This window comes from Delphinapterus leucas, chromosome 9, assembly GCF_059928025.1.
Source record: "Delphinapterus leucas isolate spDelLeu-1000000601 "Yukka" chromosome 9, BTC_Dleu_Yukka2, whole genome shotgun sequence".
Classification (NCBI taxonomy): domain Eukaryota; kingdom Metazoa; phylum Chordata; class Mammalia; order Artiodactyla; family Monodontidae; genus Delphinapterus; species Delphinapterus leucas.
The window spans coordinates 79,020,989-79,044,787 of NC_143137.1; the positions used below are offsets into that span (position 1 = coordinate 79,020,989).

At 33.4% G+C, this 23,799-nt stretch overlaps 1 protein-coding gene across 2 annotated transcripts in view; it reads left to right on the forward strand.

Annotated features, from left to right (window-relative positions):
• Positions 1 to 23,799, forward strand: part of SEMA3A (semaphorin 3A) — a 237,674-nt gene that overhangs the window by 208,330 nt on the left and 5,545 nt on the right. Inside the window, exons 13-17 of one of the 2 annotated variants that reach the window (XM_089917757.1) lie at positions 3,207 to 3,248; positions 6,955 to 7,047; positions 7,463 to 7,620; positions 10,218 to 10,285; positions 22,673 to 22,815. In XM_089917757.1, coding sequence (XP_089773883.1) covers positions 3,207 to 3,248; positions 6,955 to 7,047; positions 7,463 to 7,620; positions 10,218 to 10,285; positions 22,673 to 22,815 — 504 coding nt within the window. The remainder of the gene's footprint in view (positions 1 to 3,206; positions 3,249 to 6,954; positions 7,048 to 7,462; positions 7,621 to 10,217; positions 10,286 to 22,672; positions 22,816 to 23,799) is intronic. The other variant, XM_089917756.1, reaches the window with a different exon arrangement.

The window sequence follows — 23,799 nt, forward strand, 5'->3', positions numbered from 1 at the left end:
AACTAATCTATGACAAAGGAGGCAGCAATATACAATGGAAAAAAGACAGTCTCTTCAATAAGTGGTGCTGGGAAAACTGGACAGCTACCTGTAAAAGAATGAAATTAGGACACTCCCTAACACCATACACAAAAATAACCTCAAGATGGATTAGAGACCTAAATGTAAGACCTGACACTATAGAACTCTTAGAGGAAAACATAGGAAGAACATTCTTCGACATAAATCACAGCAAGATCTTTTTTGATCCACCTGCTAGAGTAATGGAAATAAAAACAAAAACAAATGGGACCTAATGAAACTTAAAAGCTTTTGCACAGCAAAGGAAACCGTAAACAAGATGAAAAGACAACCCTCAGAATGGGAGAAATTATTTACAAACGAATCAACAGACAAAGGGTTAATCTCCAAAATATATAAACAGCTCATGCCGTTTAATATTAAAATAACAAACAACCCAATCCAAAAATGGGCATAACACCTAAATAGACATTTCTCCAAGGAAGACATACAGATGGCCAAGAAGCACCTGAAAAGCTGCTCAACATTACTAATTATTAGAGAAATGCAAATCAAAACTACAATGAGGTATCACCTCACACCAGTTAGAATGGCCATCATCAGAAAATCTAGAAACAACAAATGCTGGAGAGGGTTTGGAGAAAAGGGAACCCTCTTGCACTGTTGATCAAATGTAAATTGATACAGCCACTGTGGAGAATAGTATGGAGGCTCCTTAAAAAACTAAAAATAGAATTACCATATGACCCAGCCATTCCACTACTGGGCATATACCCAGAGAAAACCATAATTCAAAAAGACACATGCACCCCAACGTTCATTGCAGCACTGTTTGCAATAGCCAGGTCATGGAAGCAATCTAAATGCCCATCGACAGATGAATGGATAAAGATGTGGTACATATATACAATGGAATATTACTCAGCCATAAAAAGGAATGAAATTGGATCATTTGTAGAGATGTGGATGAATCTAGAAACTGTCATACAGAGTGAAGTAAGTCAGAAAGAGAAAAACAAATATTGTATATTATCGCATATATGTGGAATGTAGAAAAATGGTACAGATGAACCGGATTGCAGGGCAGAAATTGAGACAGAGACGTAGAGAACAAACGTGTGGACACCAAGGGGAGAAAGCAGCGGGGGGTGGGGGGGCGTGTGATGAATTGGGCGATTGGGATTGACATGTATACACTGATGTGTATAAAATGGATGACTAATAAGAGTCTGCTGTATAGAAAAGTAAAATTCATAAATTCAAAAAAAAAAAGAAAACATGTGAGATGCCTCTGCTGCTGTCTTCATATCCTGTCAACCTCACCTCTATTTCCCACTGTGTGTCTTTCAGTTTTTGCCCCAGCACTTCCCTGACAGGCAAAAGGGCAAGCAAGAGTCACAACTGAGGGTGTGGGAGATTTAACAACCCTGTGGGCATCCAAAGAGTAATGGAATATTTCCATATTTATATATATATAAAACTTTTCTTGGTACAAGCCTCAGTGGATAGTTTTGAGAGTTATTGTCTACTATCCTCAGATTTTGTCTCAGTGGTACTTACATGACCTACTTTTTATTGACTTTTCCTCCCTCCTCTCAATCCTTAGTTCCTGACTCTTACTCCCTACCTTCAGATAAGAGCTTTGAGGTGTCAGAGGAAACTCACCTCCTATACCTATATGACTCAAGATAAATGTCATATATAAATCATATATATGCATAAATGTTATATATATGTATTTCTAGATAGTGATAAGCACTCAAGAGAAAAACTAAAGCAAGGAAAGGATATGGGAGTGTGTGTGCACATGTGTTGAGTGTGTATGTTTTGCATGTGAAAGAGGAGAGATTTGAATAAACACTATGTGATGAGCACATTTGTAAAGTATTTTGTATTTATTAATTCATTTAATCGTCTTAGCAGTCCTATGAGGAAGGTACCATTGTATTCATTTTTCAGATGAGAAAACTAAATTCGAGATTCTATACCACACCTAATATCACACTTCTGGCCAAGTTTGTGTTACTACTATTTGAACCCATACATTTGACCCCAGAGTGCAACTCTTTACCCTTTCTTCAGGGCTTAACTTCAGTCACCTACACAGAGAGACCTTTCAGGATTTTGTTTTTCCCACCTAAGCCTCTTTGTCATCAGCTGTCTCTGAAACCTCCCAGCCATCTCTTCTTAGAGTTGTGTTTGTCATTGATGAGACATAGGATGGAGCACAGTTAAATGAAAGTGAATCTAAGAGTATAAGCGAATACATTCAGGTGAATAGCCTTTTGGTGGTCTAAGTTATTCAAAGAACAGTCTTTATTTATGCAACATACGTAGGTTTATGATAAGCTTTAGCAGAACACTTTAGCAAAGTGTATTGGTGATTACTTCCCTAGTCATGACTGCTCTAGATTAGCCTGTTGATAGAAATTAAAGAGATTATGTTCTCCAGCAGAGACCTGAAGTGTAGGTCTTTGCGTCTTAGTCATTTTAATAATAAAGAAATAATCTCATCCCAACTGAGCTCTCACAGTTCTTGACAGCTGGAAACCAGCTTAGTACTCTCAGCTCATCCTTGGCGTTATTAGGAGCTGGCCTGACAGTCTCACGTATGCCGTGGTCTTGGTGTTCTCCAGTTGAACATACAAATTTTCACAGATCCCCAACATCAGATGGGGCCATTCTGTCCAAACCATAAAAATGACCAAATATCTCCCTACCCTGCCCTAGTGAGTGATTGCTACTTTACCTATCACTACTTTAGCTTCACTGTTTTTTCCTCCTAAATAAGACTTATGAAGATACCTAATCATAGAATTACCTCTGCTTTTTGACAGCATCCAATGCAAAGCAAAGCCCTACTTCCTGGAACCCTTCCTTAAGTTACCTAACACAAGCCCAAAACGTGTAAGTCCTTTCCATCCCTCTTACTGAGCTTCCCATGAACGGTGGGCAATAAACCCAACCTGATTGATGGGTATGTTCCTGATGGTCGTTAACTGGAGGATGCACTTATTGTCTGCTCTATACATACAACACTTGTCTATGCAATTTCTTTTACATGTCTTATTTCCCAATTATAGTGCTTCTTACAGGCACTGAAGTTATCTTTCTGGAAATTTATGTTGGTATTTTATGACTTTTCTAATTGACTAAACAATTCACATTTTGTTTTTCTTCTTTAGGAACCAACTGTTATTTCAGCAATGGAGCTTTCCACTAAGCAGGTACTATATTCTATATTTTGTTAATTTTATGTTTCAAATAGATAAATATGTTCCATCAGATTTTATGGATTTATTAACAGTTGTTCAAAAAACAAGAGAAAAAATTCTTACAATAACTAGTAGGAAACTAAAGATAATTTTCATTGCCCTCGTGCTTTTGACCAGTCTCATATATGTCCTATAAATATATTTCTTAGATCACTATTTGTTGTAAATTTTCATTTATAGCATTTTTTTGGTCACTATAATATAATTTACTCAGTAATTATTTTCATCTGTCTATCCTTTAAAATAACATTGGTGACTATTTCAGAATATAAATAAATTTATAATTTAATTTGTATGTATAAACAGAATACATTATATAGGGTAATAAAATTATGCACTAGACTATATATTTTTGGAGGATTTTTACTTAAAAGTTAATTTTACTTTTTCAGTAGTATTGTGTGCTAGAGAAAACATTTAGTTTGGCTAAATATAAAAGGGAAGCAGCAAAATGGTCGCTGCCAAATGATGTTATCAAACTCCATGGATTCAAAGGTTAAGGGCAGTGTGTTAATAGTCTTTTCATTCACGTTGAATGAATGCTTTGGCAAGACTCTTAAGAAACACAAATGACTTCTAAATGCTAAATGATATGGGCAAAACAAATATAATTTTAACTTCTAATGAATTACCTTTTCCACATAAATGTTACCTAGCCTTTCTATCCAGTATATCAAAGGAAACTAAAAAGAAAAAAATGGCTTGGATCCTGAGTTGAAATTAATTATTAAATAACCTAGAAGAAAAAGCCAGGAAGGAGTAGGGAGCCCTTTACTCACTGTAAACTTACATACAAGTTTTGTATGAAAACTTATATACAAAATTATTGAATCTGAGAATGATTTGGTGAATCTTATTTCTTAACTGTTTACATGTTGTATCTCTGACCATACATTATTCCTCATACAGGATGCTAAAATACTGTGCCACTGAAACTCAGTATATATCCTTTCCACACATTCATATCAAAATAGATTGATAATCTCCAAGCTATTTAGAGAAATCCAGAGTGCAGATATTATTGACCTGATACTGTCATCTTACACTTCGTAAGTGTGTGTTCACCTGTTCTTGTAATCTAAAAATTGTCAAATGTTGGCAAGGAAATCCGGGGATTTCCAGGATAGTAGCTAGACCAGGATATTCTTTCCTGTAATGATTTTTTAAATTATTTATTTATTTTCTGCTAGACTTCTTTGTCAACGTTAATTACATTGCATCTAGTTTTGTAAATCATTTCTTTCTGTTTTAGCGTGTTTAAACCTACCTTAAGAATTGCCTGTTAAATGCAACACATTTCACCAAAAAACAAACACAAACAATTTATCAACCTAAAATACTATGTTAGAAGAAAGTGTCCCTAGCCTTCATTTTCCGTTACTGGAAAATTTTCACAACATCAGATGGAGTTTCATTTCCATTCAGATGGAGTTTGATTTCATTCAGATGTGACTCAATTTCATTTATGCTCATGGAAATTTGAAAACTGAGGCAGTAGTTTCATGAGGGAGAAGCAGTGTTGCAACTAATTTTCTGGTTAAATGGGCTCATCTCCTGCTATGAACCACAACTTGTTAAGGAGGTTAGTGAGAAAGCCTGTGGTGATGTTAAATTGGGCAGAAAAAGCACGTCAGGTTATTTGCTGGTGACTGAATTATGCTCAATGGTACCTGCAAGCATCCCCCATATTTCATTTAAACTAGTGAAAATCATTAATAGTACTGCCGAATAATCATTAAATATAAACTACATTGAATTGTATTTAATTTGGGGCATTTTATCACACTTTAGGTTTTCATTACAATAATTTCAGTTGCCATATTTTTGGTTTCATATTCTTCTCATGTATTATTTCTCTGATTTTCTCCTAAAGGAATCTGACAGATTTAGATATTATCATTTGGATAACAACTCCTTTACTACTCAATGCCATATTCTTACAGAAATCTATAAGTATGAATTTCATTCATGCTTCTTAAAAGTTATTGGCCAAACATAGAAATCTTTTTCTTAGGTATAACCAACTTGGTCAGTAGCTTTTTAAATAGTTATGACCACAGTATATGGTTTGGCATGTCTGTATTCACCAATGCCAACCATGCTTCTAGAAACTGCTACCCCATTTTAACTAGTTTAATTGTTGTTTAAACATTATGTTTGTTTCATTTTTTATCATATTGAGATTGCTGGCCTTCAATGCAATCTAAGTTTTATTTTTAAAGGTGCTTTTGGAAGAGAGAAAGAATAGGAGGGAAAAAAAAGAATAAAGAATTTCTTTCCATTAGTTAAGTTCCCTGTTAATATTTTTCAAATTATGATCAACTGTTATCACATGCAGGTTCTATAGATGCTTTAAGAGCGGTACAAATCAATATAATTTTCTCTCAACCAAAAAACTTAATAATACTTCATCTTTTCCTCCCAGAGACTTTAACTACCATTTCTTAATTTGCCATGGTTTGTAGCATCTTTCAATATAATACAAGGTGAATATAGTAAGAAGTTGATTTTCTGTAATATATTCCATATTCTATATACTACACTATGTTCATGTACTGTAAATATTCTTCACTTACTGAAATGGAATAAGCAATCAGTATATCTGCCTCCATAATAATTTAGTTTTTATTGTATTATTTCTTACCCCTTTTTTTCCCTTTCTTATATTAAGATATAAGTAAGTTGGTTAGCTTTCAGCATATAATTATTTTCTAAAGGTACTCCTTATACCCTCAATAATTTCATAGATTCTAATAGTTACTTATATCTTCATTTAAACATATCTATTTACATATGTAGTCCCATCTTTGAGAGCCTTTTGGAAATGCAGTTTTAATTATATCCATTGCTGACTGTTAGACAATTTGTTATAGTAAAAGAGCACACCATGGTTCAGAGACTGGCTTTTCTGTAACTTATTTTCATTTATATAGTGGAAAATTAAAATACACTTTTGAGGTCTTTTTCATATGTACTGTCATGTTTCAGTATTTTCACAACTTTTATTTAATGTTTTATTATAATTATTCAATCATGTAAAGCAAGAAAGGGAGCTATGACACCAATTACAGTAAAATGTAGAAAAGTCACAAAACAGTCTTATTTGTATGTCATTTTGTATTTACATAAATTTGCAACTGGTATGCTACATTGGTTCAACTTTGTTAAAGGTATTTTTTAACTTGTATTGAAATCCTGAAGTAGTTACTGTTAGAAAGCTTTTTTCCCCCCAATTCTGGCTCCTTTGATAATTTCAAATTCACTGAAGATAGTGGCAGCATAGACGTTTTATCTAGATGTATACTTTAAAGATCTAGTTAAACATGCTCATTTTATGAATAAGGAAGTTAAGTCTTAGAAAAATTATGTGAAAGGCCCAAGATCACAAGAGAGTTAATGTCAGGCAAGACCTAGGATCCAGGTATGTTGATGCCCAATACCCCACTTTTTCCCACAACACCTGAGTTTTTTGTTCAAGTCCACGGCACCAGCCAGAGTGTACTTGATTCCCCTATCTGAGATCTTTCGAATGAGAAGTAATTGAGTACTTTTGTTTAAAGTAATCTTCCTGGAGGTAGTGCAAAGGCAAGACATTTAGCGTTGAGCAAAACTTCTTACCAATGCAAGTGCCAAAACTTCACCTTTTCCCTTCTTATAGGAGGGCAGACTGCGTTACAGGCAATTCAGTAGGGCACCCAAGAGTCAAAAGCAAAAGATCCCTGCCTCAAGACCAATCAGAATACATGACAATGTAGATAATCTGATTAATCAAAATTATAAACAGTAGAAATTAAGAAAGCAACCTAAGAGCAAAAACTGAAGGTTTGAACTTTACATTGCTCAGTGTCTTACTGTCTAAAATTTTTTATTTTTATGAGATTTAATTGACATATAACTATTGCTGTCTTCCTTTATCTTCCCTTGGTTTTACACTTACAAAATATACCTGTTTCAGTCAACTATTTAGATTTCGGTCTTGCTCTATTTTAAATGGTCACATTTCCTGCCAGGCCTTTGAAGAAGCTACCAATAATGGAATGTTTTTAAACCCACAAATATAAATGCATCTTTGCTAAGCTGGAACCTTTTTTTGTTGTTGTTTTTAAGAAAAAAATAGATTTGAAAAACAAGGTAGATTTTGTCATAACAGTAAACTCTTTCCACAGCAACAGCTATATATCGGCTCTACTGTGGGAGTCACACAGCTCCCTTTACACAGATGTGATATTTACGGGAAAGCCTGTGCAGAGTGCTGCCTTGCCCGAGACCCTTACTGTGCCTGGGATGGCTCTTCATGCTCTCGCTATTTTCCTACTGCAAAGAGGTAGGAGGAATATTAGAAATAAACACAGTGTTTCATGTTTATCTTATCTGATTCCATTTTTGGAACAACTTCTTCATATAAATACATCATCTTTTTTCTGATGAATAAAATGAGGTGTTATACTTCAGGGAACTCTTAGACACCTCTAAACGTTGTACACAAGCTTGGTTTACTTTTGTTTTAAAAAACAAAAACACTTCCTTAATTTGACAAGATAGTCATTTCAACGTATTCTCTACTACTCACTTAAGGCTACCTTTGCCCCTTGATATTCACCAGTATTTTAGAAACAAGCAATAGTAGATGAAGTAATATACAATACTTGATAATATAAACCTAAAGATTAACAGTATGCACATGAACATATTGAAACCTTTAATAGAAATTAACATTATTAAGCCAATGCATTATAGGAGCAGTAAAATTTGTTTTGTTTTTTTATCTTAGCTAATGTTTTACAAGAAGGTAAGAACGTGGCTTTTTTCATTGCTAATGAGATGTGTTCTACAACATTTGGATCATTTTAAAGGTTTTGGAAAAATATTAGGGAAAAGAAATAACCCTAATATCTACTTAAATATTTTGATTACACACTAGATAATATTGACTGTAGTGTTAAATCATCTACAACTTAAATCTTTCATATAGTCAGTCCATATGGATTAAAACACAGTTACCTTGTTAATAATAATATTAAATAATAAATATTAAATATTAAATTATTATTCCACTTAATAAATATGCAATTTTCTTAAGCCTTCAATATTCAGAATTTAGACAACATGTTAGTATTACTTTCATATACGTATTGACTTTGTTGGAAGTTTAAATTTAAAACAAGAACTTAGTGTGGAGGTAATGTGTTATTGATCAAAGAAACCATGGATAATTTAATAAATAGGAATATGCTGTTTTCACAGCAATTAAATTAAATTAATTAAGAATAAGGTTTTATGCTTCTTAAAATCAGTTAGCTCTAAAGGGCTTCTAATGTTGCTTGAAAGTGTGAAATTCATGTTTGAACTAAAAATGGGTATTATTTCCTTTCCATGTGAAAATGTATAACATTGCCTAATTTAGTAATAATCCATTTGAATTTTAAGCTTTTATTAATGAGAAAGAAGATAAAAATAAGATCATAACTACATCTATAATAAGTTAAAAAGCTGGATGTTATTATACATTTGAAATGTGTTTATTGCATACCTAGAATCCAAGATTGAAGGAATTATCATTAACACATTTTTGTTGTGCCTTGCAGATTTTACTTAATCCAATTTCATGTGTCTTTGAAAAGGATGTTTAGAGGCCTCACAATTTATATATTCTTTGTGACGGCATTTTTCAAAAGCTTCAATGGCAATAAAAAACGCCTTCCCAAATGCTTTGTGGCTCGTGTTTCACAAGTTCCCTTGTTGGCTCAGTTTTGAAATGTGCAACATCTGTTTGATAGTCTCACCAATTCTACAAATAGAAATCTATAAATACCTGGGACTTCTAAATTTATGAATACAGTAACAAATTCCATGTTTGCAATTCTCAGTGGCCTTTGTGAGAGCTCTTTTCAAGGATGGTAACTAACTTTGCAGCAAGACAATACCCATTAAAATAGATGCAGAAAACAGATGGGCAAGTGTCCCCAGTCTTTTCGAGTCAGTCACACAGAGCCAATCTCCAGTTTTAGCCTTCTACTCCAACTACACATCTAGTTGGCACCACAACGGCTGGAGCCAACCTCCTTCCTCCCAGTCAACCAGTAGCCAAATGTAGAGAGAGGACTCCCAGAATGCACTGTAAGTAACATGATCTGAGCAGTAGAATGCAGGAGAAATTAATTTCCAGTTTTATAGCAAATTTAGCTTTTCTTTTAGAGGTAAGTTCGTCTTCTCTCTCACTTTCCTCTGATAAAAGGAGGAGCCTTGCTCCACGGTATTTGTTGTTGTTTTTGTCCTTTTATTCACTTCGCAGGTATATTGGTTTGCAATCAAAACCATGTAATCATAAAAGAAATGTTTTATAAAAAAAAGTTGGTATAGCAACCAAAAAGAAAAATTAAAGACTAACTTACAAGTAGAATTCATAGTCTTAATAGTATAATTTAACAAAAGTCTATTTAAGGAATTATGTGTAAGTATTAAGAGAAAGAGAACATTCATGTGAGTTTTAATTTTCAGGCTTACTCCCTCATTAGAGATTAGGAAAAAAAGTTTAATTCTATTCATTGAATAAATGGGTTGCTCTTCTGTATTTTGTGCTTTTTCCTCAGAATTTAAGATATTAAGAATTTTAGATTTTCTAGATGTTAGATACTTACTGACTGACATTCAGTAGCAAAAAGAAACCATGAATTTTCTGTTATCAATACTTAGAAAGACTTTTTGTTCATTGTTAGTACCTTTATATACTATTTTCCATTTTGATCGTCTTGCAGACTACTGTTATAGGTATAATGAGCTACTTTTAAAAAATCTTTTAGGCAGATGTAGATGCATCTCTTCTGATAAACTTCCAGGGTCTTTGACTCTTCTCAGTTCTTATGACAAATTCCCAAGAGGGAATAGAGGTACAGTAATAATTTTTAAATATAATTGTTTTAGACGCACAAGACGACAAGATATAAGAAATGGAGATCCGCTGACTCACTGTTCAGACTTACAACACCATGGTAAGTTATAGCATTTTTAATCTTTCAACTTGCTAACACCAGGGTAAAACCATAAGCAATAATGCATATACGCACACATGCATACAAGTTATACCCCTCTGCCAGAATACTTAGAGAAGTGCAACTGAAGAGAAAGCAAATCTTGTAGAAAGAAAATTCCAATGAAGACAAAGCACTGAATTATGTTTTATTATTGTAGGTATGATAAATTCAGGATGTTAGACCCTTACGAGACTTAATGCTCAATTTTCTCATGTTAACCAAAAGGAGTCAAGTTTAAGCACACGCTTTGTATGTGGTAGCAACAGGAGAGTAGTAGGCAGCAAATATATTCATTTAAATATATCAAAGAAGAAAGTGTAGTCTTAAAATGAGCCATGCAAATTACTCATTAATATACTCGTAATATAGACCCAGTATATTATTACTGGGTATCCTACTCAAGTAGAAGATGGTTTGGATGTCTTCACTCTGATTTAGTAGGATAGTCCCTTGAACTGGGGATTTTGGACCAAGTTCATTTTATGTTTCCTAAATGATGTCAAGGCCTATTTAATGTCAAGTTGCTTATTTAATGATGAAATATCAACCAATCTTCATTTAAAACGCAGTAAAATGGTAGTATAGCTCATCCCCCCCACCCCCACTTCAACCCTTTACAAAAACAATAATTAGGCTATGCTTCCCCCTGCTGGGAAAACTCAGCAATGACATCACTGCTAACGAGCAGCTCAGTTAAAAATGGCTAAAATATCAAATGTAAACATTTTACATGTAATTGAATGTAATTATCCTTTAACTTTTTTGGTGCGTTTTACATTAATCTTAAAAGCAGGTATACTATTTTTTATCATTTACTTGGATTTGATTTACTAATTCTGTGTGTAGAACATTCACGGTTCATGAATGTTAAGAAAGAAAACACACTGTACGAATAGCACCCAGCAACAGTCCAAAACCTAGTTGACTTTCTGAAAGTCCCTGTGTGTATCCTACATGTACTGGTATGTGATTCATGAATGTCCGCACGGTTGTTTGGGGGATGCCAATACCAGGAGACAGGTAGCCACAAATTGGGCCTATATTTTGAATTCATTTTGCTTGCAAAATTTCCTTATCTGTTATTTGTTTTCCTGTCTGTTATCGCTCTCATTATAAAAAAAAATACCACTAGATTGGAGCATATAAGTTTTTGTCTTTATACGGATTTAGTGCATTGTTGACACATCCTCATTTAATTTTTCGGATGGCATATTTCAGTTGGACAACAAAATATCCACTAGTTTTCCATTTATTTCATGTAGAAATATTGAATTATGATCAGCAGCTTTTCAACAATACAGCATTATGAAATATTCCTTTTATTAAAGAGTATATTTGCTTAGATATAGAGAAGCTAATGTTAACTAACTAGAAGTAAAAGAAACAAGATGATGTAAGTAGAGCTCATTTCCAGTCGGATTTAATCTCCATGTCAATATGGACCTTGCTATTTTGCTCACTTTTTTATCTCTAGGTCTGTAACAGATGCAATATTGTGAATATTGTAGATATTTAGTAAATATTTGTTGAATGAATTATCTAAATATTTCAAGCTATAGCCTAATACTTACATACTTTTGTTTCTCAATAGAGATTTGATCTAAATAGCATCCGTTATTTATTGTGAAAATGATTTGTCATACATTGTTATTAATACCATTGTATTCAGAAGTAGAATCTTTAAGAAATATCATAAACCAATTAACTAATAAATTATAGTTGCAAACCACTTTATGTAGAATACCATGCTATGTTTTGAAGATTGCTAGAGAAAAAAATATATATATATATCTTATTAATACATCCATTTTTTTTAGCAATCAGTCCCTTCATAGACCCAGTTAGTGTTTTTTCAAAGTGATATATATGCTGGAATTATGAGTGTACATATATACAAGGAAAAGTTGACCGAAGTCATACTTTCTTTTAAAGTGAGGCTGTGGATAAATAAATATTATTAACAGTTGAATGAATGGGCTTTGGAGAGTGCTTCAGATTTTAAAGTTATGTTTTGATGAAATTAGAGTGGTGCAACCCTATAAACTTTGGGAATATAGAATTGCTTAGCTGTAGAAAGTAAAATGAATGTGAATAACTTTTTTCTCCTGATTCTTCAGTTGGAATGAATACTGTAGGGAGGAAAAATAATTTCTGTGTTTCAATGTTACTGAGTCTGTGTGTGTGTATAAAAACAACCCCAAGTAGATGCTTGTGATATATGGGAGGAAATGGTAAAATAGTTCAAGAAGCTCTGCAGTAGTAAAAACATTCCTTTTTTGAAGGCCTCTTTATTCCTTGTCTGCTTGTCTTGCTAATTGACCAAACATAAAAAATATACACCATAGATTACAGTAAATTTCAAATGTTTGGAAACTAAGTCAGGCATTCCCATATGGTCAGACTGAGTCTTACCATTAGGAATCAGTGAATTATCTTGGAATAGGTGATGTCAATCTTTGACAGTAAAATGGGCAGAAATCCAGAGCTCAGCCCTATTAAATCATGTATGTTGCCTTGCTAATGTCCCATCTCACATTGAATAAAATATATGTGCTCATATGGAAACATATAAAGATATGAGATGTTTTCACAGAAACTGCTAAGCAACCTGAAGCCAATTATACACTTCAGGACCATCAGTTCCAGCTGTAATGGTAAACATATTGTGTAAAACTCTATATTTTACATCTCCTGAGGTTTTAATAGAGGGACTGTATAAAATAACTCAGAATTAAGGTGGAAGACATTTCACTCTCGATGAAACCTTTAACACTCAGTGCTCTGTTCGCTCTCTTGTAAAGACAGCACTAATGGTGAGCTGGACCGGGTGAAACAGAAGAATCCAGCTCCACTTCCCCTTGGTCCAGCACACTCTCCCCCATCACTGGTAGCCTTTTGCCTTGGGAAATTTCAGTACAAAACCCTAAATATATCTGCTAGCAGATCTTCTTGTCTTCCCATTCACTCATACACAATGCTAACGAGAAACCTCCAGTATGTTCCCTTTCCTAAAGTAACTGTTGTGCACAGAATTGGAGCTTGTCTGACTTTGCATTCAAGAGCATAAGTGATTGAGTCAATTTACCTTTAAACTACCTCTCATTCTTCCTTCTTTACTAAACGAGCTGTATTATGATCTACATGTCCAGAAAGGAAAAAGCTATACCAGAAGTAACAATTTTTGAAAATTAACATCTTAGATTTTTGCATCTTTGAAGTATTTTACGTCCTAACTTCTACATTAATGCCATCATTGAATTTCACTTTGTAATAGTTCTCTTGGCTGTTCTACATACATGCATTTCCTTTCCAACAACCCACAGTAAAATGTTGGCAGAATTCAACCTTCTTCATTATCTCCACAACTAGTTCATCTCAATTTATGTCTTAGTTGGCATAATTTAAATGAAATCATTCCAAAATTGTTCCAAAATTTCATAAAATATCTCTGGCAGTGTCATCTTTATGGTGTGCAGAGCTATAAATTTAGTGTTTTGGAGCAATGCTAATCTGGTCTGTGCTTTAGCTTCTTTTATACATGTAGAAAATCCAACTATGAATCTGAGCATTTGGCCCCAAGAGAAGCCTCAAGATTTGATAGATGAGCTGATGTCAGTCCTAAAAAAAATCCCTAACTTTAATAAATTACCAAATTGTATCAAGTCTAAGACGTCACTGAATGTAAGATGCACCATTATTTTATGTACTGCTTAGAGAGAAAAACTGCCCAAAATGGACAATCTAATATATGGTCCCAGCATCAAGCCAGAACGCAATATGTTTCAGTATTGGCACAAAGGAGAAATAAATTCCCAACCGAAAGAAGATAGCAAAGAAATTGGCCTGTTTTACTCCTTGAACCACAAAGGTGGTCCTCATGAAGGTTTAATTTCTGAATTCACAAATAAATTCCCAACCGAAAGAAGACAGCAAAGAAATTTGCCTGTTTTACTCCTTGAACCACAAAGGTGGCCCTCATGAAGGTTTAATTTCTGAATTCACACCAACGGGGTGGACCAAAAGCTTCAGACAAAACTTTAATTTAAGGAGCTGTCAGCTTAGTAGGGTCTCACGTGTCTGGAAGAAGTAAGAACAAATTATTTCTGGAAGAAAGCAACTTTAACTCAGATGGAGAACAACTGTAAGACATTCTGATATCAGAGATGTTAAAATATAAAGGAGCATGCATCCTAGAATGAAATTACTATAGTAGTGTCTTCCATAACTTTTGTAAACCTTTTCTGAAACTGTTTTCACTGGAGAAAATCAATCATCACCACAGTAGTCTTCTGACATTACGTTAGGCCAATAATCCATTTATTCATAGCACATGTATGCAAGACCTGCACACACAACCTGAATAAGAAGAATAAGAAGAGGTTTCAAATATTTTGTGCTATCATTGTTCCTTATTAAAGCTTTTAAATACGTCATCAGAGATCACCCAATTTATACATCTATAATTTAACTGTTGTAAATGAAAAGTTCTTAAACATGCTGTATTTTTTAATTCCAAAACTTATAAGGTAAACATATTAAATAAAATACAAGATGGTATTTTTATTGTTTATGGAAGGTTTCTACTTCAGCAAATGGGTGTTTTCCATCATCTATCATATCTATTCGGAAAAGGTAAATTGAACATTAAAGTTCATGTTTCCTTATTTTTAAAGGTGTAAATTCACATGGTAATTTTACTCTGCCATGTAAATTATACGTGTTTTCTTGGTAAAGAATTTGCTATAAAGTCATGAAAATAAAACATATCAGACATTTAATATAGACTATATAGTACAGTAGATATCTTCATATTGGTGTTGCTTTTTAAAATAATTGAGTTTCAGCCCTCCCTATACTAAGAAGCATTGAGGCCTCTGATATCCCAAGATTATTAAGCACGTTATTAAAATGGCTTCATAGTTAACTTCAAAACATGTCAATTTAATTTGTGTATTTTAAATCAATATATACCTTAAAAATAAGATACTAGCGATTCTCTCTACAATAATTACCTATGAACAATAAAATTAAAATATCCTAGTCATATCTCTCTGTTTATCCATCTACCTATCTATACACTGACAAGAGCATTTAAACACAAATCCACAGGTATCTGTGAATTCAAGGAAAGCTGGAAACTCCTTGAATTGTAAAATTCCAAGTGTTGTATTCTGCTTGGTAATTATTTCCCAGCACCAGAGACAGATCTTAATTTAGGGCATAAAACAGAATAGTTTAAAATTTAAATTTATTTTAGCAGTTTGATAAATTATAAGTTTAAATGTTCTCTAAGGTTTCATTAATTGAGTCTTTTTTGCACTTGAGAAATAGATGTATTGAGCATATGGACTTTAATACATATGCACACATTTCTAGGCACATGTATGCATGCAAACTCACATGCAACAAACATTTACTGAGAAACTAGCTGGTATAAGCATCACACAAAACACTGGAGAAATATTATACTAAGCATTATTGTGATGAATAAACAACTAGTACCCCTGTTATATAGCTGTAAATTTGTGTTAAGTGCACTACAGTATATAAGATTATTAAATCAGTTGTTAACCATCTTAATATTCAGTCAGGCCCAAAATATACATGAATGTCAAGGATGAGTGTTAAGGATGAGTGAAACTTTTGTCTTCTTTTTATATTTTATTTATTTTTTTTTGCGATACGCGGGCCTCTCACTTTTGTGGCCTCTCCCGTCGCAGAGCACAGTCTCCGGACGGGCAGGCTTAGCGGCCATGGCTCATGGGCCCAGCCGCTCTGCGGCATGTGGGATCTTCCCAGACTGGAGCACGAACCCGTGTCCCCTGCATCGGCAGGCGGACTCAACCACTGCGCCACCAGGGAAGCCCTTCTTTTTTTATTTTTAAATATTTTATAGCTTCCCAAGAGTTATTGATTCATCCATGAAATGCCTTTTCAGCTACTGCTACTTTAGGAAATATTTATTATTCATCCACTTGAAGTCAAATTAGAGTATTTTCTATTGATAAAGTACCACTTGTATTTCTGGAGAAAATAATCAGAATCCAGTAAGAAAAATCTAAGTAATGTTGTTTATAATAAGAAGTGCATATCTCCAGCTTTCTGTGTCACCATGAGTTGGTGGACAACATTTCCTTTCCTCCTTTGCTTGACCTTTTACATTGAATAATATTGGCAAAAAATTTACAGTGTAAAATATTAAAATTACAATGTGATGAAAACAAGTGGAATTAGATTTCTCTTTATGTAGTTTGGCAACTAATTGAATTTGCTAAATATTTAAAATAATTTGCAATTATTTTCCCTCTCCCAAATTGTTTCATTATTTATGAAATTCAGCTTTTTAATAACCTAAAGGGTGAGAATATCAAAAATGACAGCAGAGATCAAATAGTTGAATACATATATGGTTCACTACCTCACCTATCTCTGTCTTTTCTACATGAAATCAAATATCCTAAGATTCTTACATTATTAGCATTTCAATCTTGGGAGACATTTATGGGGTTAAAATGGAGAGTGAAATAAATGGAAAGCTGAAATGTGATGCCTTCTGTTTCTGCTATATTGGAAGAGAATCAAATACTAAATAAGGCCTTTAGCAACGTGATATTTCTGGCCAAATGATGGATATCTTGACTTTTTGTTGTTACAAAAGGAAGCAATTTATTTAACTTCTTTCTTTCCTCCCATTCTTTCTGGCTTATTAGCCTCATTTCATTTCCATAAATTATCCCACTGAAAGAGGAAATGGTTAATTGAAGATTGCTTCCTTAAAAACATTATTTCTTGTCATTAACAGCTGCAACATATTGTAATATGTGTTATTCAAACACGCTGTGATGCTTTAAAAATAATTTTAATGTCCTCAATTATTTTGCTCTAACTATTCACTTCAACCCATAAGAATTCATTATGCCAATTTAACAACTCACCCTTCTTGTCTACTAGTAATATTCATGACAAAAGTTTGTATTCAGAATCATTGCTTTCTAAGTATGAAAAGTAGTTTTAAATTGATTACAATGAGATTGCTTTCTTTCTGGAAAAATTACTTATTGGCATAGACATCGTTTAGAGATATAGGTGTCCCTGGAGATATGAGAATACATTCATATAATTTCTCAAATATCTTTCTCTTCGTATTATCCCATATTTGAAATTTTTGATTTTGGAGTACACTTGATTAGTCATCATCATCTTCCACCATATCTCAAGTCAACTCTTATAACATTATAAAACTTAACAAATTTAGAAGACTTGAGATGTTTACAGTGCAATAATGTGTTCTGTCATAATGAGGGTTATAAACCCTATACCATTTTTAATTGATTAAACTCTTAATCATTTATGTAATTATGATAACTCTGTGCCTTGAAAATGTCAAAGTTACATGAGATTTCAGCTTTTAAATGCAGAGTAAACTGTTACCTGCATTTGCTATTCAGCAAACATCAGCTAAGGGTTTATGACTACCTTGTGCCCAAATTGTGGAATGCACAGTATGAGGGAGATAATCAGATTAATAAAAAATTGTAACAAATAAGACTACATGTGCTCTAAAGATACATGTAAAAAGAGATTTTTTGAAAGCACAGAAGAAGCAATACTTTTTTTTGATACGGGTGAGAGAGCAGAATTGATGCTGGGAAGGAGTTCATAATTTGTCTCATTAGGGCTTCTCAATAAAGGATTTTAATTTTTGAATAAACAGTTGAAACTATCACAAGAACAGCAATAACAATAATATCACCTCACATATTTATGACTACCTCTGTATCCAGACAATGTACTATTATTTGTATGTAGATATATTTTAATAACAAAAAATATTTAAGGGGATTATAAAAAGTATATGCTGTCTGTAATTGATAAGTGACCTAATATATTTCAGACAATTTGCAATTGTTTGATTAAAAGCAAAGATAGGATAAAGGCAGCAATAATGTCACACAGGCAAAGCAGATGTACTGACAGAGAACAAAACCAGGCGTGTGACAAGAACATATTTACTAAGAAGTTACAAGGGTAAGACATAAATTTGTTTAATGGTTTTTTTCAGCCAATGTGGGGGGAGAAATATCAAGTGGTGAGTCACAAAGTTCATTAAAAAATTCAGTTGTTCAAGCGAATCTCAATAATTCCTAAAAACTAACATTAGAAAAATTTCCCAAAGATGAACACCATAGTCAACAACATTGGGACATAAACACAGTGAGCGAATCCATAGAGTATTGCTTATGGGTTCCCTCAACATAGATCAGAGGGACCCCACTCAACAGGATTCAATAAAATCAATTATGGGATTAACACAATGTGTTTCATGTAAACTGCTCTTGTTTCAACTATAATCCAGAGAGAGATTTTAGATTAGATTTACCTGTATGTGCAAGATTTCATATCCTTCAGGAAATCTTGAATCAACAATGTTTTCTCAGGTGAGCTTTTGATTTATATTGTGTATTTATGAGTTCAACAGTATATGCTCTGAAAAATACTTACAGTGCAGCTATATTCTATGCCACCATTTCTATGCAGAGCTGTTTGCTTTAATAACAGTCAAAATGATAGTGTATTTGGCATCCAAAAAATTGAAAATCTAATCAGTTTAGAAGTTAAGAATCAAAATGTTGTTCCTGTTTGTTAAATTTTTTTTTTGAGAGAAAGAGAGGGCAAGAATGAGACAGAGATGGGGGTAAAGGGGTTATGGGGGGGAAGAGAGGAGGGAGAAAAGAAGAGAGAGAAAAACATATTGTTATTAGACCCCTAATGTTTCCTATGTTGTACAAAATTTACTCAAGTGGTTGGGATAGAAGGGTCAGAAAAGGGAATGAATATTTACTGAGTGCCTTCCAGTAGTCTATTGGGTGTAAGATCGGCTGCAAGGATATATTGCACAACATGGGAAATATAGCCAATATTTGGTAATAACTGTAAGTGGAGTGTAACTGGTAAGAATTGTATAAAAATAAATTTAAAATTAAATAAGATTTTTTGAGTATCTGTTTATAAGGTATCAGGTGTGGAGAAATTAACAGAAAAAATGTTTACAGGGTGTGAAGTCAAAGCACCCAAATATATGAATGCTTGGCTGAGGCCACTTTAAATGAAAGTTCTGGTCCTAAATTAAAAGTTGCTGATGATAGAAACATTCTACTGCAGAGGAATTAAGAGAAACAAGTGTATTCAAAAGATATTTAGTTTCTTCCATTTTTTGGCAGTCGCAGAATCTAACAGAACATACAGTAGGAGACTCTCAAACCAAAGAAGGAGAGTAGTACCTCTGCATACTAAGACTGATAGTTAATATGACAGGACTTTTAGCTTCACTGCTTACTAACTAGAAGATTTTGTTTTGCTTTCAATTTCGACAAAGGAGAGAAAGAAAGGGCCAACTTAGAGGGGAATGAATCCTTAACGTATTGGCAAGAGTAGTTATTAAGACACCAAGTTGTGCTTCTTATCTTATTCAGGTGGGAAAGTATCTGAATGTCATGATATTTCTTGAAGTCCATGGCCTATTGCTATATTAAACCAAAAACAACTTGGTATAAATTTATTAGATTCTACTATAGATAAGTAACAGATGAATATTTTTTAAATTCAGGAAACATTTACCACTAAGAGAATTCTTTTCTTTAATGGGCTTTGGGAAACATTTTCTGTCACCAGAGATCTTGGAGAGAAACTAAAAACTAAGTAGATTTCCCAAGACTCTAGAGGTGACAGAAAGCTCTCTGTGGATCAATTAGAATGATTAAATTAATTGAGAAGACAAACAGTGACTTTTTTGAAAATGTACCTAATAGATGTTTCATTTATATTAAGCTCTATTATTTCTTATTATACAAGTTACATTGCTTTTCTTATCTGAGTATCAACTAATGTACTGAAGGATTTATACAGGTCTCTATGTTTGAGAGCAATAACTTATTTATACCTTAGATTTCTATAGATATCTATAGTAACTTGGACAAATTAGATGAGAGACAAGTATTATCATAAATTTCTACAAGAAAACTAGACCTGAGAGGCATGGCTGGCAAGACAGAAGATACTGGTGGATAACCATACTGTTTGTCTCTAAATCCAGCTGATTTTTTTCTGTGTTATCATGCTGTCATATATCTTATGATTTAGTAATATGTAGATATTGAATGAAAAGTTACTTCCTAAAAGTAATAGGATTTCTTTTTTTAATTAAATATTTTTTTATGTTTTTATTTTATTGGAGTCAGAACACAACATGAAATCCACCCTCTTAACAAAATTTGAAGTATTGTTCACTGTAGGCATAATGTTGTGTAGCAGATCTCAAGATCTCATTTATCTTGCATAACTAAAATGTTATACCCATTGACTAGCAACTCCCCATTTCCCTTCCCCCCCACCCCATAGCAACCACCATTCTACTGTCTGCTTTTACGAGTATTTACTACTTTAAATACTTCATCTAAGTGGAATCATGCAGTATTTGGTTTTCTGTGACTGGCTTATTTTACTTAGCATGTCTGCAAGTTTCATCCATGTTGTTGCATATTGCAGAATTTCCACCTTTTTTCAGGTTGCATAATATTACAAGTAAAATAATTTCTAAATCAAATAAGTTTAAACTGCACAACCATTAGCAGAAAAAAAAATGCATTCTATGTAAACTCTAAAGACCTCTGTGACAAGGCATTCTAATTATTCATGGTAGCTCCTGAATCACAGATCTCCCAGCTCGTGTTGGACATAGACACTCAATTCATCTCTATCCAAGGAAGCAGATGTCTTGCAAACTAGCACAGCAACATGTGCCATATCTATTCAATCAAAGATATACTAATAATTTCAGAGGGAAAAGAAAAATACTACCATAGTGCATGTATATATTGACACGCAGATATACATATCTCCAACATGAAATAAGCTGTGACTTGGAATCAGTTAAATATTGTTTCTTTACATTTCAGTCATTTCCTGTTTTTTATTATTTCTAGAGTATTGATCTTTTAAATAAGAAGAGACAGATACTTCCCAATATTAGAAGAGTTTTGTTTCACACCTAGAACAATAAAGGAAAAAGCACTGGGACTGACATCCCTGGAGATAGCAAATTCAGGCAGAAGGTTGACTATAGGTAGTGAGAATAGGAGATGATGGCCATAGGCTGTGTATGGGAATTGGATGGAAGCAGGATTTGGGAAAGTTTTAAACTTAGAGCAAATCATACTGTCTGTGACAGACAGAAGTACTCAGATTGTTACAACAAGAGTAAAACTGTCAAAGTGATGCAAAAAAGGGGGAAACATTTTTTTAATTAAAAATCTAGCTGAGTTTGAAGAAGAAAGCAAAAATTTTTCATCTGTCTACACTGTCAGCCCTCTGTGCATGTGAAAATATATTTATTATTTTCTAAATTAATTTAATGAGTTCCAGATTGTACAGGATGTCATAATGGAAACAGGATTAAACAAGATAACAAGGAGTTTTTCTTCTCTAAATGAGTTTTACCTAGACACCCCGTGTCGTACTTTTGATCTTAACTGTGTTTCATTTACCACATTGAAGGAGGTTACATAAAGGGTAAAATAATAGAAACTTAATCAGGAAACAGAATTTCTTATTGCTGCGTTTTATTACATACTCTTGCCATATTCTTTAGCCTAATTCTTGAAAATAATAAAAGATGTGTCATTTTAAAATAAGGACAATTGAAACCACATTGCATTATAATTGTGCATCTTTCTTCTGAACCATCCCAAACATTTCACACCAATTGATCTTCAGATCAAACTTGTGGATTATTTAAGGGTTGTTGGTGGGGAGTATAAACTTCCTGAACTCTACCTTCTGTAAAATACTAGATAAATATTACTGGCTGGTAAATTTAATTTTACAGATGAAAAACAAACACAAAAAGGCAAAATTAAGTTCTCAGAAATGGACTCTTATTTCCAAAAACCCAATCGAATAACTTTTCTGCTGGAGAATTGTGGCAGAAATTCACTGGCACCATTAGTCAGGGCATAGAGTTTTACAATGAAAATAATATCTTGGAGAGTATTATCATGGCATATAAATGTATAGTTATACTGCACACATGACTGATTTTGTTAATGTAATGCTATTTTCTGGTAGACAAATCTCTGTATATGCTTTATATAACCCATACTGAAATAATTAGTCTATTTAGTAGACACTTGAATTCTGAAACCTTGTCATTTCTGTCATCTTCAATCAAATTGGAAAAGACTTCCAACTTGGCAACAAATTCATCTCCTGAATTTCTGAATAAATACTTTGGAAAGTTGAGTTTACTTCTCTAACATTTTCTCATTTCATTTCCTCATCACCGGCCAGATAATCACCATGGCCACAGCTTTGAAGAAAGAATCATCTATGGAGTAGAAAATAGTAGCACGTTCCTGGAATGCAGTCCAAAATCACAGCGAGCTCTGGTCTATTGGCAATTCCAGAGGCGAAATGAAGAGCGAAAAGAAGAGGTATAGGAAAGAAACTGCCTGGATTAATTCTATATGACATATGCTGTTAAGTGACCCCAGCATGGTTGACTTGAGAGGGGAAAAAAAAGTAGTGAATATTTATTCTTTTCTTAACATACCAATACTCATTCATTAAACAAGTATTCATTGAAGGCTGATTTTATGACAGGCTTTGTGATAGGAGTTAGAGAAACAAAGGTGAACTGGTAAGAGTTTTGTCTCAGAAGCTGTTTGGGGATATATTTTAGAGACTTCTTTTTTCTTCCTGGAGTTATCTGCAAAACAATTATGTTATCTACATTCATATACAAGAAAAAAATCTAATCCTTCTACTAATTTTAACTTTTGTTCAATTAATTCTGCTCTCCAAACATGTTTTCCTTTCTCCATTAACTTCCTCCTCAAATGGGAAGGGGCAGTTAAGGGAAAGGAGTAGTAGATTTTGGATAAAGGATCTGAGGTCCAGTTATGAACTCTGATGTGAACTGTGCATGTAGTTTCACACAAATCTTCCTCCTCTGTGGATCCATTTATTCCTCTCTAAAATTTTTAAAAATACATACATAGAAAATCTCAGTGAGTACTCTGAGCCTTTAAAACTTTTTAAAAAGTGTTAAATAGGGTAACCATAGTATGTAGGTGATTTGTGAATGTACAATGTGCAGACAATTTTACAAACATAATCTGAATGTAGAAGTAAAAGTCCTTCTGTTATCTCTTTTGACAGTTGAAGCAGTCTTCAAACATGTAATCACATCATATAAATGTTAAGGTTGATTTTATATATTACCAGCTGTGGCTTTCAGAGATCTCTTTTGTAAACTGTATGCAAAATAAAAGTGAGGTTAGACATATTAAATAGCCTATCTTCATGTCACATCTAAGACTTAGGAAATTGAATAAATAAGTAAGCATGCAATCCCATGTTTTTTCTGGTTGCTCAACTGCTGAACTTATTCTATTTTTCAAACCTTATTATAAATT